Source organism: Panthera pardus, unplaced genomic scaffold (genome assembly GCF_024362965.1).
Source record: "Panthera pardus isolate Hobbes unplaced genomic scaffold, ASM2436296v1 HiC_scaffold_6, whole genome shotgun sequence".
Lineage (NCBI taxonomy): Eukaryota > Metazoa > Chordata > Mammalia > Carnivora > Felidae > Panthera > Panthera pardus.
Window position 1 is genome coordinate 130,584,433 of NW_026526991.1, and position 17,749 is coordinate 130,602,181.

The following is a 17,749-nucleotide window of genomic DNA, read 5'->3' on the forward strand; positions in this document are numbered from 1 at the left end:
AATTCACTTGAGCGGAACGGTGGCTACTAGCTACATGCATTGTGGTCTTGGAAAGATGGTCTTTGTTTTTTATAAAATGTAAAATCATTATCTTTTACTAAAAGGCGGTGATATCTTGTGTGTGTCTTGGGCATATTATTTATCTTCTTTGTGATTCACTATCACCACCTAGAAAATTGGGATAATAACAGTTGTTGTTGTGATTAAATGGGAGAAACATCTATAAATAACTTAAAATAGTTTCCTGGACATAGTAAATGCTCAGTAAAAGTTATGCCTCGTTTTTCATTTTAATTCTGGAGTAGCATTGGGATCATTAATTTTTTTCTTTCTAACCTGAAGTGTCTCTCTTATTTCTTCTTGATATAATCATCCCTTGATTTTTTTTTTTTTTTTAGCACATCAAATCATGACCAAATGGGGTTTATCTGAGGAATACAAAGTTAGTTTAGCATCTGAACATCAGTTCAAGTAATTCAACATATATTAAAAAACTAAAAAAAAAGAAAAAACACTTCATCTGAATAGGTGTAGAAAAGGCATTTAACAAATCAAACATCCATTCCTGATAAAAACTCTCAGTTAAGTCAGAATGCAAGGAAACTTCTCTGACACGATCAAGGGCGTCTACAAAACTGTTGCTGACATCAGACTGTCATGGTGAAAGAGTAAATTTTTTTCCCCCAAGATCAGTAAGAAGACATGATATTTACTCTCATCCCTTGCTGTTTAGCATTATACTGGAGAATGTGATCAGTACAATAAGAGAGAAAAGCCATCTGTCTTGAAAGGAAGAAATCAAGCTGTCTTTTTTGTTTTAATTTTAGATTTACTGTAAGACGAAAAATGGACATTTATATATAGTTGTTGAATACAGAATTGAATGAAAACAGTAAAATAATGTCTAAAGTCTTTTCAGGTCATGTAGTTTGAGAAATACATGTAGGAACTCTTATTTTTTTATTCATTGAAAACATCAGCCTAATGGAGATTCGAGTCCACCGAAGTTACTGTTTACCTGCCATCATCTTCCACTTGACTATTGAAATTTTCCTTTTCACATTTGCAGTAATTTCCACACCTTCTGATATTCATACCTGATGCTTACAGTACAGCATCTTCACAAATGTAGCAGATAATTTGAAAATACTTTTAGTGGGTGGTACTCCTTTAAAAAGTGTAATAATACATATTACAGCTTTGGAATGAATGTAGATGGCACACTTTCTTTAGGAAAGTAAATCTTAAATTCACTGTTCTTTTAAACCACACCCAGTTTACAGTTAATGGTGGTTAATGTTCAGTACCTGGGAAAGCTCCAAGTAGCAGAGTCTAGTTTACACAAAATCTTTCCATATGTATATGCTTGCGGTTAGAGTGACTGTGTGAGTTAGCACATGGATGATTCTAGTCACTATCTGCTGAAATTTCACATTTGAGGCGTAGCGTGTTCATACCAGGAGAACAAAGCTGAAATTACATACGGAATTTGCCTAATGAATCAACTTCATAACATTCGCTGTTTCACAATAAAAGTTCTACAGTGTTACTCATTTTAAACCATGCAATCGGTTTCATAAAGCTACATCATGACTTTGTTACTAAAGCATTAGTTTCCCAAAACTAGGTAGTATGTAGTAGGAGTTGAAACTCTGCTTATTAGTTCATAACTTGTCAGCATTTCAGTTAGAACTTACATCTTATTTTCTTAGCCATACTATTAACATAGATTATTTTGATCGTAAAGGTAATTATGTACCTATTCTTACCTTACTCCTTAAGATTTCTGCCACAATTTGTTTAATCATTTCCTTGTTTGGACATTTACTTTAAAGTTTCAGGTTTTATTATGCACAACTTTGTAATGACCACAATAGATTTGTATGTTATTTTGAATAATTAGCCTTGAGGAAAAAAAAGAGACAATCTCAAGAAGATGGAGAAGTGTATACAGTCTTAAGATTCGTAGAGTGATAGAAGTGTACAAGGACCCAAAGAGTTGATGAAGCTGATGATTTATTCTTCATTTCGTTCAAAGGTGATGGCAAGGTATTCCTGAAGAGCTACCAAAATTGAAAAGAGGAGAGGGAAAGGGAGAGGCAGGGAGGGGGGGTGGTGGGTTGGAAGGGAGAGACAGGGAGGCCAGGAGTCAGGGAGAGAACTGAAAATTGAGGGTGGAGTTAGCCGAAGATAACAGGATATGTTATGTTGACACATTCTGGAGAGCCCCAGAGAGGGGTTGCTGCAGGAAAAGATATTGGGGGTTCCAGTATTTACACGCCATGAAAACACTTGTGGGACAAGGCGACCTTTTTGTTATTTGGAGCCTTTTAGACGAACGGGGGAAAAGGAAGAAAGTACATAACTAGTTAATTATATCAACAGGGAATGTGTAAATCGTGTTCACACCTTAAAAAAGAGCACTGATTATGCTTTCATTTTGTATGAGGGGTGCCTTTGTAATGGCATGAAAATACTGAAATGTACTAGTCATATTACCACCTTCTTACTTGTGACTTCTTTCTGTGTATGTCTCCATCACTATCCAAAGAGGAGAGATGATAGGATCCAAGTGTGCCATGTCAAAATGTATCATTTGTCATGGATACTTTGAAAACAAAGGACTGACAGATATTAATTAGTTTGATTTGAGGGATCAATCTAAGATTTGGTCATTTGTAACCTTCAATTTATGTTTCTTTTAATAAGTTTCATAGGAGAATTTACAAAGGAATCCCACTCCAGCTCAGAGGTGAAGTCTGGGCTCTACTTCTGGAGATCCCTAAAATGAAAGAAGAAACAAGAGACCTTTATAGTGTGAGTATCTACAGCTAACTTGTTTTGAAATTGAAAAGTAAAACCCATTTCCTTTTGCTTTCAAGGTGATGTAAGATATTCATGTCATTTGAAGTTATATTAAAATTACAGTACATTGAGTTTTCTAAGAACATGTTATTTTCTATATCAGTCGGTCAGTATCAAGTGCTTTTCGTGTACTTGAAATGATCAGTGTTGGGGCATATTCGTGAGGAAAACGGACTAACCCCTCATCGCAGCTGCCCTCTGGCAGTGTGGTGTCACTAAAGAGATCTATGGTTCCCCCTCATGGACATGGTGGGAAGACGGCTGTGGGACTACCGTTATTCAACAGCTGCCTGTGTGTGCTTGACTGTTTGCTTCTGGGCATGAGAAAAAAGTTTGCCTCCAAGATTAGTAGGTATTTCCCAGTTTTGTTATTTATTAATAAAAAGTCCAACTTTTGACTCCGTGATGAGTAACACTTCCCTTAAACTAGCTAATGTGTTAAATTTGTCTAGTCATTCCTTCAATACCCTTTCTAAACCTACCTTTTATATCAGTGTTTGAAAGGAATAGGAAACATACCTAAAAATCATTCTGAAATATATTCCTCAGAAAATGTAAATAAATGGAATAAATTAAAGTAGAATACAATGGCTAACAGAAAAATTATTTATAATTTAAACCCAGTACCAATCATAAAGGGAGCTTTGGAATACTCTTGATACTTTCTTTTCTTTTTCATATAGTGTGTGTGTGTGTGTGTGTGTGTGTGTGTGTGTGTGTAAAATTTTATCAAGATGAAAGAAAAAAAAATGGTTAATTTTAAAGAGTTACTTATTTTGTGTGTCTGAAACATTTTTTAAATTTGCTATTTGGGCCCTACCCGGACTATGGGTTTATGTCTTAGGATTTTAGAGTTTCAAATTATTTTAGCCTGTTGATAAGATAATTTGCTTTTAGTACCACAGTTTTAGAGCCAGTATTGAAAGTGATGTCTGAGAAAACATACAGAATGTAACCCCAGCCCCTAGAACAGTGTGCCTGGCTACGTAGTAGTGCTCATTAAATTTTGGTTGAGTTAATGAGAGAACACAGTTCCTCTTCCTTCGCCTGCTCCATTCGTTTCCTTGGGCTGCCACAGAGTGCCACAAACTGAGTGGCTCAGCACAGCGGCAGTGTCTTCTGTCTCACTTCGGGAGGAGAGAAGTCTGACGTCAGGGTGTTGGTGGGCCCAGGGTTTCTCTTCAGGCTCGGGGACACTCCTTCCTGCCCCCTCCTCGCTGCGGGGATTGCCGGTGCCCCCCGGGCACGCCTGGGCCCGCAGCCACATCCCTCGTCTCCGCCTCGTCTTCACGTGGCCTTCTCCCTGTGCACATCTGTGTGTCCCACCTGATAAGGACGCCAGGTACTGGAATTGGGGTCCATCCTAATCCAGGATGGTCTCATCTTAACTTGATGACATTTGCAAAGACCCTAGTCCCCAAATCAGGTCACATTTCCAGGTTCTGGATAGATGTGAATTTGGGGAGGGGGCCCTGTTCGACCCAGCACAGGTACTGGTAGCAGCACGGTGCTTTCAGTGCTTTTAGATGTTTTCTCTGTGGCATAAAATGATCCGGGCACTGGTTCACACGAGAGATCCATTCAGTACGTGCCAGTTGTACGATAGCAACCACAGAGGAAATGACTGGCCCGTCAGTACTTCCATCCCTTTCGAACACTGCCATCAGTTCCTCTTTTGACTCTGAGTTTTCCCGGCATCATTACTTGATCTTCTTCCTTTCCCATTCCTTCCTACTCTCCCTTCTCCAAAGATGGTGTGAACTGCCCTCTTCAGGTTGGAACTTCACTAGGAGTCGAACTGCTGAGATTTTTCTCAGGTGGGTGAGATGGTCCCTGGCTCCTGAGCTGGCGCTCTTGTCTACCACTTCCTCCTATTCTTTTAGTTGCACCTCAGTGTCATCCGCCTCTCTTGTGTCCGTGATCGGTCTCACGGCCGGCGGTTCAGTCCGTCGCGGTTAACTGCCTCACCTAGGGCCTTCTCAGCCTCACCTACAGGCGTCATAATCTTGTTGGCCCAACACACAGGGATATCCCGAGTTTGCACATAAATGCTTTCTGCCGTTCTTCCACCTTCAGGTTTATAGGGTCATTAGATCCGATTTCTTTGAAATGAAATGTGTGTTTTGTATTATTGTTGACACTCCTGGGTCTCAGCCACCCAGTCCCAGAGATAACCAAGAAGCTGCTTTCCCTCCTTGCACTGAGGTAAGAAATATGCTTGATTTCCTGTATTCTGTACTCTTGTGTGTAAACAGGCAATGACATCATCTTTCTGACCCGTTACTTTTTTTTACTACTTAACTGGGATTTGCTTCTGTCTTGAGGCCTTTTTATGTTGCATTTCCTTGTCCTATAGAGAAAGTAATACTACAGACATATTTGGGTGTTTTTCTGCCTTTGAACTATTTTATCATGTCCTATCAAACATTTCTTTCTGTCTTTAGACTTCTCAGTTTTTGCCAGGAGGCCTGTAGAATGATAATTGAAACCTCTTTACTTGCCCATTACCTTAAAAAAAAATAAAGAACAAATATGAACAGATTATCATTTTTGAACTAAATTTTGGTATCAACTTTTATCAGTGATAGTATACAATAACATTTTAGTGGTCATGTGATTCTAATACAGTACTGTAAATATCTTCCTCTGTATTTAGGACTTTGAAGTAGACCATGGTTACTCATCATGATTTTAAAAGCTACAGAAACTGCCATTCTCCAAGCTCCTGCCTCAGAACCCAAGAGTACACATAGTCATGAAACACTTAACACATACACTCATATTCCGGATAGCCTACTTCTTTCTACTTTTAGCTGAAGTCGAGAATTAGCAGTTGTGTTTTTATATGTGTTCGTTGGAGTTAAGACAGATATAGATAGATATAGATATATACACCAGTACATGGTAAATGAGTCAGTTATAATAGCGTATGTAGATGCTTAATTATACTTAAGCATGGTTAAGTATAGATTAGTATAAATTTTAATCTCTTATCTAGTTAAACTTGGGAGATTAAATATATTCACGTAGCTCCCTTCCTCCCTGAAATGCCACTAAATTGACAGCAGTTTTTGAAAAAGCAAGCCCGCAAGGAATATGAAAATGGAAGAGAGAATGCTGCCAATTTTTGGAAACCAGAATTCAGACAAACATTTAATAAACTTAGCAGACCCGGGAAAATGAAATCCTAGGCTGGCTGTGGGAGATGGGAGACGCAACCTGATTTATATCTCAGAGTCTCCAGAAGGCTTGGTAGTTGCCAACTCCAGGTACCTCTGGGAGTGGAAGGGAAGCTGAAAACAGTGGAAGCGGTTCAGAGTCCGGTGGCAGAAGCAGTGAGACCCCCGAGGTCCCTCTGCAGCCCTGGCTCAAGGCTGAGGTCTACTGTTTGGAGAGAGTGAACCAGAGGCCTCTGGACTGGAGAGGACACACACGTTGCGGAGGGTGGGGCCGCTGTGACCAGGGCACGGAAGAGTACATGTCCTGCACTAGGGGCGTCCCAGCCTCTCCCCCTGTACTCCCTGAACGTTGGCAGCCACGTGCTTGGCTTCCTGGCAGGAGCCCAGAAGACACTTCTCTGGGAGACCTGCCCAGCCCCAGAAAATACACCCAGACGTACTGGCTTCAGGGGGACCCCCCAGTGAAGCTGCCCAGCCACGTCACTCTACAGTGAGGACACGGTGGTGAAGCCCCACCTCCGCACACAGAGCTTTCCATCAGCTTCTAGTGTTGTACTTTTAAATAGAAGCAGACGACGAAATACCTCTGTTCATTTGAGGAAAGGAGCTAACATGAAAGACAAACGAGAACAAATGGAAAAAAAAACTTGTAAGAAACAGACGATACAGCAAGAAGAAAACTTAAAAAAAAAAAACAACCCATCACAGATATCTTCAGAGGGATTGAAATAGATGTTACATCCATAAAGCAAGTACAGGATGCTATTAAAAGGAAACTTTGAGAACAACAGAGAGTTATTAATTACAAAAAATCAAAATAGAACTGAAAGATTTTAGGGAAGTTTGAGAATAACAATTGAAGGAGTTTTCCAGAAAGATGATAAAGTCAAAGAGATGGAAAGTAATAGAGAAAATATAAGAAGATTAAATGACAGCCCAGGAGATCCCACACTGTGATAGCAAGAGTTCCAGAAAGAGAAAATGGGAATGCGGCAGGAAGGTTTGAGGAAATCGACACAGGAGTTACTGAAGAAATTACTCAGAACTGAGAGATGGGAGTCCGAGTTGTTAAGATTGAAAAGATCTGTCAAGTGCCCAACCCCGTGGATAAAAATAGATACAAATCAAGCACAGAAATGTAAAGTTTCAGAATGTGGAGAGAAAATTGCTTACAAGCTTCTAGAGAGAAAAAGATTTCATACAAAGAAACCAGAATTAGAGTTGCAACACCGGAAGCTCTAGAAGACAGTAAAGGCAGTGCCTTTTGAGCAGAAGTAGTTTCCAGCTTAGAATTCTAAAACAGCCAGACAGTTAAGTAAGGAGGTAGAATTATCAGACATTCAGAGTTTCAAAAAAATTTACCTTCCGTACACCCTCCACAGGAGCTACTGGAGGATGTGCCCCTCCAGGACAAGGGAATAAACCAAGAAAGAAGATGTGAGACCCAGGAAACAGGGGACCCAAGCGAAGGATGGCCCAGCTGAGGGTGAAAGGGACACCCCACACCCCGGCTGTGCAGCACATCCTGAGGTCCGGGAGCCCAAAGCTGGAGCTGGACAGGAGGCTGTGGCAGAACACCCGCAAGAAGTGGAAATGGGAGAGTACCTTTTCCCCGGCAACAGCACCAGAGGAGATCAGTGCGGCTTCGAGTGAGTTTGGGATTGGATTAGCAGCAAGCAAACAGAAAATGAAGCAACTCAAGAAAGAAGGCAGTGATTAGCTTGAAGGAAAACAAAAACACTGTGCTGGAAAGCAACAAGAACTCATAATGGACTGCGTGGCCCAGCTGTGAAGTGCTTTTGCGTAGTCTGAGCAGTGCAAACTCGGAGAAGTTCTTCCTTCAGAATTAAAATCTGTATGGTTAAGATGAATGAGAGAAGGTGGTGGGAAGAGGAGAGGATGGGTGTGAGGGAGACCCGAGTCGGGAGAGGGTGGGGGGGATGGGTGGGAGGGACGCTCTTCATTGTGTGCCTTTTCATATTCATTGGTGAGCCATGGGCTTCATTGGTGAGCCATGGGCGTGGTCTTCCTAAACGAAAACAGCTTTTAAATGAGAATTATGTTTTGATTTATTATTTTAATGAGAATTATTTTCAACAACTGATTTCCATAAAAACATGCTTTCTTCCCCTCTTTTTTCTCTTCAGAAATTAAAGCACAGAGCACGGGGCTGTTCACCTGACATCAGACAAATAGACCTTGACGTCAACCGCACATTTAGGGACCATATTATGTTTAGAGACCGTTATGGTGTTAAGTAAGTAAAGTTTGAAATATAAATGGCATTTATAAATAGTGTTTACTAAAGTCTTCATTAACTTAAAACATGAGTAAATAGAATGTCTTATATGAACTATAATTTTGATGTATGTCCTAAAAGCTTAAGCTCGTTTGGTCTGTGTTGTATGAAACTTAGGATCTAGGTTAACTGAAATTTTTTAACCTTTGATATAGTAGATGCCATACAGTTGGTAAGGAATCATTTTATGATCCAAGAAGGGTTAAAAATACAGTAGCTACTTTTATTACAATCTTAGTAAAGAAATTTGAGATTGTGTTACTTTTTGAGAACCATGTCAGTGACAGATAGATCCCTATAAATTTGACCCCAAAGCATAGCTGAAACAAAAAAAGAGGAATGGATGAATGAATGAGTACTACCGTTTATGAACGAGAGGGATAGTTTTGTTGACCTCAGGATCAGGTAGAGTTCAACAAAAGAAACAGAAACCTGGTGAGAGGTGTGTATTCAGAGATTTATTGAGAGGAGTTGGTTTATACAGTAGCGGGGGCTGGCGAGGCACGTCCCCTGATGGGGAGGCAGGCCATCAGAAAGGACAGGCTGGCACTCGTGAGCACAAGCCGGGCTGCTTTCCACAGAAAGAGCTGCTCCAGGGAAGCCTCACATCGCTCTTAAAACCTTTCAACCGATTGAATCAGGCCCAGCCAGACTATCTAGGACAATTGCCCCTACTTAAAGTCAGCTGATTATAGATTGTAATCGCATCTACCAAATACCTTCTTTCAATAACACCTAGGTTAGCTTTTGAATAACTGGGAGTTGTAGCCTAACCAAGGTGACACATAAAGCTGACTGTGACCGTGTATCTTTGTCGACTCAGTTTCCGAATACAGATAAATACAAGGCCATACTTTTGCCTAACGCGATTTTGCCTAGGACTGAAACTATGCTAGTCCTTACCCCACAAGAGGATGCAAAGTCTTCGGTGATGGTTACTCTTCTGCTTTGATATTCTAAAACCTAAATACTGCGATACAAAGTTAATTATTATTAATATATCTAATATAGCTAATACATTAGGTGAAAAGGGAAAAGGAAGGAGGAAAACAAAAATATTTTAAAATGTATATATTTATGTACACACACACACACACACACACACACACACACATTCATGCCAAAATAAGAAACGCTCAGAACAGTGATAACCGTCATTTCTGTGGCTGGGCACGTGGTGGTGGCTGGGTGCCACTACACATTTCATATTCCCTTTGTCCTCTGCAAATACCTCAGCTGGTAGTGGTTCTCTACCTGGTGGGATGACCTAACTGTTAATTCTGGACCATTAGCCGTCCTGCCTGAATTAGATTGCTGTATTTTTCCATTGACTTCAATCGCAAGGTTTGGTTATACTAAGAGACCTCCTAAGTATTCTCCTGTGTTCTGGACATAGTCTTCCTTACATCCATTATGTAGTAGCAACTCAGTTTCTCCTTAGTAACCAGGATCAACCCCTCCAACCAGTACAGTCAGCCTCCTTCGCCTGGTGACTCAGAGGCTTGAGGAGCCCAAAGTGGCTGGGTGGCAATCTCAACTACCAGTTCAGTGGGATCACTCCTAGACCAGCAGCGCGTAAGGCTGATGGGATGGGAAGCAAACATTTTGCTAGTGGACTACTAGGGATCATAGTGGGTTGAGCCATCCCCATTTCTGCCGCTTGAATCTTGGAACCCAGTTCCTGGCTGTGGGACAGACAGCACCATGTAGTGGGGGCTTATTGAGAGCACATACAGCTTCCCACGTGATGTGGCCCCAGCCCTGCACGGTATTGTACTGAGCTGGCACTGTAACAGGCTTCGCAAGGCCTCCATAGTTGTGTGAAGCTGGCTGCTCCCATGTGGTTGATTTTGTAGTGAGAATAGTTCAGTGAAGGATGGCAACAAGTTTGAGAGATTGTGAAGCCTTTGTGATTTTTGGTGTCAATTTTATCAGAATGAATGTCCTCTAACCTTGAATTTAGACTGTATAGATTATCGTTCACATTTGAGCTGGGGGTCATTTCTTTATTACAACAGTGATTTTGTCTGGATTATCTGTTTTGAGGCAAACTGTTTATTTGTTTAAGTTTGTGTTTTTAAAAATAGGTGAAATAAGTAAATTGTGTTTAATATAAATTCTCTTTTCTCTAGGCAACAGTCCCTATTCCATGTTCTTGCTGCATATTCTATTTATAACACGGTAAGTTGGAGCACACCCACCCACAGCTCTTTGGGCTGTATTCTGAGGAACTGGAGGAACTCTTGGGGCTCTCCCTGCCTCTGTGGGTCTTTTCAAGGCTCCTCTGGTGACCCTGGGGTCTTAGAACAGAGCCACTTTGAAGTGGGAAAAACCACCGCATGCCAGTGAATCTCTCGTTTTCCCCTCTTTCTCTGGATTGTTTTGTTGTTTTGTGATGTTGTTTGTCTTGTTTTTATTTTACACAGTAGCGCTGAGAATGAGCAGGGCTAGAAGTTTAGGGAGTCAGTGGGCAGATTAATTTTTGCTTGACCCTTGAACATTCCTCACCACCCCTGGGACCGAGGTTGCCTTTCAGGGTATGGACCTACTTGCCAAGCCCAGGAGCAGGCTAAAAGTAAACTTTTTGGTAATGGAACATGTTGTTCTTAACGTATTTATAACTCAGGGGAAGATAATAATTTGGGGAAAGATAAATTAGTGTTGAACCTAATGTGGATGTTAAATAAATGCTTGTTGACTGGGTTCTAAGGAGGACAACCTTGAACCTTGAGTGTGTAATTTCTATTATAGTAAAGCGTTTCAGTTATGAGAAAGTTCAAGCTAGGACAAGTTAAAGAGTTTATTAAAGGCCATTTCATAGAAATGAAGCAGTGGTTGGGCCTCATGGAATTTGGAGCTGGACAGTGAGAGTGAGAAGACTTCACTGAGAAAAGAGCTATACTCTCTGTCTTTTCCACTCTGAGGCAATGTGGTAGCTCTGATTATCTCTGTAAACTGTTTGTCCCACTGTCTCTGTCCAGATTCCTTTCTTTGCCTACTTTTCACTTTTCCCATGGCTAAAATAGCACCCACAGAATGGTCGACATGACCATTCTTTCAAATTGCATTCCACCATCTGATTACAGATCTCCTGGAGAGAGTATGGGATTAGTCAGTGCAGCCAATTAACTGTTCCCCTGGGGTCAGGTGACCTCTTCTACTCCAGCAGCTTTGGTTCATGTGGCACAAACATGAAGCCCTAAGGCCCCATCGTAAGCAGGGAGTATGGGGAGAGTAGGCAATTCTCAGAGAAGGGACAGAGACTGGTTGGGTATCCCAAAATGTGTCTATATAAAGGCCTGGAAATCCAGAGGAAAAGAGACAGCAATCTGGAAACTGTAGGAGGAGAGAAATTTGCCAGCATTTGAACAAAGAGGGGGAGTATTGAACTGAGAATCATACATACAAAGGAAAAATAAACCTAGCACTCTTTACAGAAGGTATAATGGTATTGAATAGGAGATAATAAAAATACATGCAGCTTTAGACTTTGTCCACACTTCTACATTCATTCTTGAATACAAATTTATTCTTTTATAGCATATAGTTCAGTGTTGTAAAAATTGTAGTCTTTATCTGTAGAATTGCCGATTCTTTAATGTGTTTAAGCATTTTCTGATTATTTTGTAGGGCAGGTTTTTATATGTGTATATCCATGTGATTTGATCTTAAAACCCCCAGTTTCTTTGTTCTCATTTGTCTTCAGGAAGTTGGATACTGTCAGGGGATGAGCCAGATCACAGCTTTGCTCCTTATGTATATGAATGAAGAAGATGCCTTCTGGGCCCTGGTCAAACTATTCTCAGGCCCCAAACATGCCATGCATGGTAAGAAAACCCCAGAGTTTACACAAAACAATAAACAGGGAAGGGAGAAAAAGGTAAATTAAAACAAAGTCAAACTGGGAAATGCTTGTTAGGGTTAAGGACAAAAAATTAATGTCTGGGAGTTTGTTCAGGTGATTAGTGTTTGTGAGTCATTTCTTATTTCCTCCTTCTTTATTGAACTTTGCTAAACATTTCTGTTCACGTTTATCTCTGTTGTGTTTGCCTCAAGGTATACTGTTGGCATTCTGAAATTCTCTCCTCACTTGCCCCCAGTCAGAAGAAGCTAATTTAGGTTTGGAGGAGTTTAGGAAGAGCTGTGTTACCGGGAGAAATAAAAGATGCCTTTTGACCAGAACTTTCAGACTGTCACGCAGTTCTCATTTCAGTGAGATGTGTGCTTTGCTTCTTGTAGCCATAAAATTGATTCCATTTTACAGTAAAAGGCTGCTGATGACATGCTGCGGGTACTTTGTTATTTAATACCTCAAAACTTGCATGAGTTTTTGGTTCTCAGGTTAGAAGATTGTTTTTAATAACCTTTTTCCTAAATCTGCCAAGCATATACAAGAGATTTTGGAGAGTTTGGATTGCAACTTCTCTTGGAAGTAAAAGTGCCATTTGCCCATATAATGCAAAATTATGTTCCCAGTGCCATCCATGATAATACCAAATTAAAAACATTTTTGACATGAATCCCTCTAAGAAATGGATCATCTAAGTTCCATTTGTGAGTAAGCTTGATGTGGTGAGGAACCTGCCACATGTTGAAAGTGATATTTTAACATTTTCAGAATTATGACTATAGCTTATTAAATCTCACGTTCTTACCATGTGGTTTCTATGGAGGTATTTTGTGGTGTGTGTGTGTGTGCACGCGTGTGCATGCGGCCATCTCCCTCAGTTTTCCTAGGGAATTTTTTTTTTTTTTTTTAATGACTACTATTACTACTTCTACTGCTGATAACTGTTTCTGGACACTTTGTATCCCATCAGTAGACTCCAAAAGTAAGAGGTAAGATACAGCATTTTGAACTGCCATCCAACACACAGTCATTTGAAAAGGCATCTAGAAGAGAAACAACTGTCCCTTATCCATCTTTATTTTGACTGGCGTTGCTCCTCTGTGCTGAAGTGCAGAGGCATGTGCAGAGGCATACTCAGGAGTATGTAATCACGTGGAAGACTGCCCAAGTTCAGGGAAGTCCTTTCTTTCAAACATACCCGATAGCTTACTTTCAGCAGTTGTCACCAGTCTAATCTGTAAAGTAACATTCTTACTATCCTAACGTTTGCATTTATTGTGCAGCTTAGGTCATTATCGTGGGTAAGTTTATACTTAAAGATATTTGCTTCTAGGTCTGCAGATGGAATTTTATAACTAAAGGTTGCCTCGGTTCTTTGCAAATCCTGTATGATAGTGATGTCACTTAGAAATGTATAGAATAAAGTGAGGGCTGAAGAATATGAGATTTTAAAACACCAAATGCGGGATATCACTAATAAGTGAAGAAATGTTAGCTATCTTAGCATCCTTGAGCTAGTGTTTATTACCGAGGGGCATTGCCTTTTTCAAAATGAGACCTTTTCTTGAAATTCTTCCAATTCCCATTCTTATCAAATTGACCAGGAAAGTGGCACAGATATAGATTTTTTTTTTTTTTTATGACCTAATTTCCCTGGAAAATGTTACTATGGGAGGCATAGAATCTCTATCTCTGGAAATATTTACAAATACCTCAGAAAACTGAAAATTAGTTAAGAAATAGTCCTTCCCCAAAGATTATAAAGCAGTGTTTCCCAAAAGCATGTCTCTTGCGTTCTTGGAGGAACACAGTTTTAATTTTTGGAAACAGATGTTCTCTGGGGGGGAAAAAAAAAGGTGGACTCTAAGATCAACTAAGTCTGGCAGACAGAGCTAAACAAAGTTTCTTTAGTTTATAAAACATGTTAGTAGCATTAGGAAGCTCTTATGTATCATGAATATGCAACAAGCGTTCCTATAACACAAGGTCCTTCCTCTGGATTCTTTTTTAAAAACAGAGCACAGCTATTAACATCCTTCAAAGTTACAGAAAGCCCAGACTGGAAATAACTAATGGGAGAAATGATGCATCTGTTGAGGATACTTCCTTTCTAATGCATTGTGTAGAATATCTGAAAGGAAACTTGTAAATAAACATACATGTAGGGTTCCATGAGATAAATACACAAAATCAGTACTAATTCACCATTTACGATTTGTTACTTCCTAGAAATCTTACAGATTATATTGTATAATCAGATGGGATGAACTACAACGTTAGATAGAATGTTGATCATATAGTGCCAGAATGTCTTAGATGATGTCAAATATCACTTACAGAAAGGATTAAAAATGATAAAAACTTTGGAAGCACAATATTAATGAAGTTGTTAGAGTAAGACTGAAAAAAGTAATGTTTGTTATGTAGGATATTGACAGTAAAATAAAATGATAAGTCCTTAAGACTAGAATAACCTATAAAAAATTTGTACATTTAAACCCCAAGGGATGCTTAAATCCAGAGAGCAAACTAAGGGTTCCTCGAGGGGTATCGGGTGGTTGATGGGCTATGTGGGTGAGGGGCTGTAATGAGGCACTTGTTGGGATGAGCACTGGGTGTTGTATGTAAGTGATGAATCACTAAATTCTACTCCTGAAACCGTTGTTACACCATATGTTAACTAACTTGATTTTACGTAAAATTTAAAAAAAAGAAATTTTAAAAAATTTGCACATTTAAGATATGCTTTAAGATACTTTAAGAGAACAGATAATCCTGATAAATGGCTTCAGTTCATTTTTCATCTTTTCTTAATTTCTAAGTTTCCCTTTTAATTCAGAAATATTGGCCTCTTTTATATTTTTACAAGGTTATAAGAGATCTCTGGCAAACAACTACTAGACCACAAGTTTCATTACCCAGAGCTCATACACGATTATTTCCTTGGTGGGGAGGACAAATATCTCACTAACTCCTGGATTTTTGTTGTTGCTGACAGTTAAAAATGAAAACAATGTGTTGTATTTTAAAAGAGGGTTTTTGTTGTTACTGTTTATGAAAAACTGTTTTTATGTTTATATTCTAGGCTTTTTTGTTCAAGGTTTTCCTAAACTCTTGAGATTTCAAGAACATCATGAAAAAATACTGAATAAATTTCTATCCAAGCTTAAGCAACACTTGGTAGGTAGATATGACTTTGACTTACACCCACTTATACCAGGAATGAAGCTAGAGGAATTGAGTGCAGCCTTTGGTCCCAATTACTTGATTGATTTGCAGTGTTGTCCAGTTCCTTTCCTATGCACTTGTCATTGCCAGGTGTTTGAAGAGCATGAGATTTGTGAAATTTAATTGTTGTTTATGTTTATTTTTGAAGGAGAGAGAGACAGAGTGTGAGTGGGGGAGGGGAAGAAAGAGAGGGAGACCCAGAATCTGAAGCAGGCTCCAGGCTCCAAGCTTTCATCACAGAGCCCGACACGGGCCTTGAACTCATGAGCCGCGAGATCATGACCTGAGCCAAAGTCAGACACTCAACTGACTTGAGCCACCCAAACGCCCAACATTTGTGAAATTGAGTACTGATGAACCATCACAGCCCTAACTCATAGAATCAAATCACTTCTTTGCAGATGATATATACAAATAATATAGTTTTTAAAGATATATGATTTCTCTGTAACTTTGGAGGCTTTTTACTTTAAGGCTCATACAGACATCCTTAGTGAGCCATATATATACTCTACTATAAAACACGATGAGTTAGTGAAGCAGAGATAGTTCACGGTAAAATGTGTTCTAGAGAATCAAAATGTATTACAATCCTGTATGCGAAGGATTTATTCTTAAGGTGATTTCCAAAAGTGAAATTGAGGGAGAAAGAGAGGAAGCAAGAAGAGAAAAAAACTAGAAATACTCTAGCATGAGAAAGATTTGGAATGAAACGGTTTTATGTTTAGTTTTGACAGCTACCTCCCAACAGCCTTCCTAACTTTTAGTATTAGATTGTCATATTTCATTTGCTGCAATCCAGAAATTTGAAGTCTTTGTTTTTTTCAGGATTCTCAAGAAATCTACACAAGTTTTTACACAATGAAATGGTTTTTTCAATGTTTCCTTGATCGTGTGAGTATTTGTTTACAAAACCCAATCATAAAATTATAAATACCAGATGAGGGGTGAGCTGTTAATCTTATCTCTGTTTTGTTTTTAATTATAGACTCCCTTTACACTAAACCTCAGAATATGGGATATCTACATCTTTGAAGGAGAACGAGTTCTTACCGCTATGTCTTATACAATCTTAAAATTACACAAAAGTAAGAAAATGTTTAAGTATAAGGATTTCACGAAAATCAAGGCTTGATTTAACTCTGATTTCTCATTCCCCACCCAGTTTCAAATTCCTTTTCTTTTTGTGGTGGATTAAAACATTTCTTGAAAGTTCATGAAGAAGTCATGTTTGGTTGGTAATTGGCTTTCCTTGGTTCTGTCACATGACTAGTAGCTGATTACATTACAGAGGTCTTTGATTTGTTTTTCTGTTTCAGTTTCATTTTCACACTGAAGCAGTGGAACACAGTGTCCCGATTTCACTATTAATATTATTCCAGCCAAGTTTTGTTCCCTTATTCCTTTCATCATTCTGAATCTCAGGTTTGTAATCAGAGACGAGAGAGACCAAAGAGACCAGGCCCTTAGTTCAAAGGTCTAGAGAGAGGACATTTTCCATCATTGTTTCTTTCATCCAGGAAAAAAGCCTCCAACTCTAAGCTGTAGACCAAAGATGGGGAACCTTCTGCTTATCTCTCTACTTGACCACATTGTCTCTGGGGCAAGTACAGTCACTGTCTCTAGTTGCACACATGCAACAAGGCTTTAAAAAGTCTTCAGTTGCAGTGTTTCAAGGGCTGTATAAATTTGGCATGCTATGCCTTACTTTAGAAATCGAGAAATGAGAGTTTTCTTCATGGATATAAAGAACCTTATTCATCTTTAAGCCTCTGTTCAACCTTTGTAGTTATAACTCCTCGTAGTAACTTCTCTTGTAACTGCAGAGAAGAGAGTCACTGGAAGCTTTAGAACTTCCTAGAGTGCCTCAAGCCTAGGTCTTAAACATGCATAGTTTCACCTGTTTTGGTCCTTCTACCCTCTTAGGTTATTTTTGAAAGATTCATCTGTTCAGCCTCCCACCTAAACTATAAGCTAATTGAGTACTTGGGGTCATGTTTTGTAAGTTTTTTCCCCCTGTTGTGCTTGGCATTGTTCTAAGTACACGTTAGGTATTTGAATATAAAATTGTTTGATTGTTTACTTGAAAAACATGACTTCGGATTATCCAAAGTTTAGATACAAATGAGAAGTCCCAACGAAATCAAGTTCGTATTGTTTACTCTGAAAGATAGGGGTTCAGAAGCGCTGTGGTTCCTTTCCCTTAAACCCAGACCTCACTCCTCCAGCTCACACACTGCTGCACTGAGAGAACTGTGTCCCGAGACTCAGGGTCTGGCAGAAAGCCCCAGGAAATCAGTCTCTCCTGCCCCATCCACCCCTCCCCGT

General features: G+C 39.5%; 1 protein-coding gene across 8 annotated transcripts in view; it reads left to right on the forward strand.

Moving 5' to 3' along the window:
* The window catches only part of USP6NL (USP6 N-terminal like), a 229,874-nt gene that overhangs the window by 182,109 nt on the left and 30,016 nt on the right, over positions 1 to 17,749 (forward strand). For 7 of the 8 annotated variants that reach the window (XM_019460816.2, XM_019460815.2, XM_019460817.2 and 4 more), the window contains 7 exons: positions 2,710 to 2,817; positions 8,192 to 8,301; positions 10,476 to 10,524; positions 12,050 to 12,170; positions 15,279 to 15,373; positions 16,250 to 16,315; positions 16,410 to 16,509. In XM_019460816.2, coding sequence (XP_019316361.2) covers positions 2,710 to 2,817; positions 8,192 to 8,301; positions 10,476 to 10,524; positions 12,050 to 12,170; positions 15,279 to 15,373; positions 16,250 to 16,315; positions 16,410 to 16,509 — 649 coding nt within the window. Of the gene's footprint in view, positions 1 to 1,933; positions 2,050 to 2,709; positions 2,818 to 8,191; positions 8,302 to 10,475; positions 10,525 to 12,049; positions 12,171 to 15,278; positions 15,374 to 16,249; positions 16,316 to 16,409; positions 16,510 to 17,749 lie in introns of those variants that run through there. The other variant, XM_019460820.2, reaches the window with a different exon arrangement.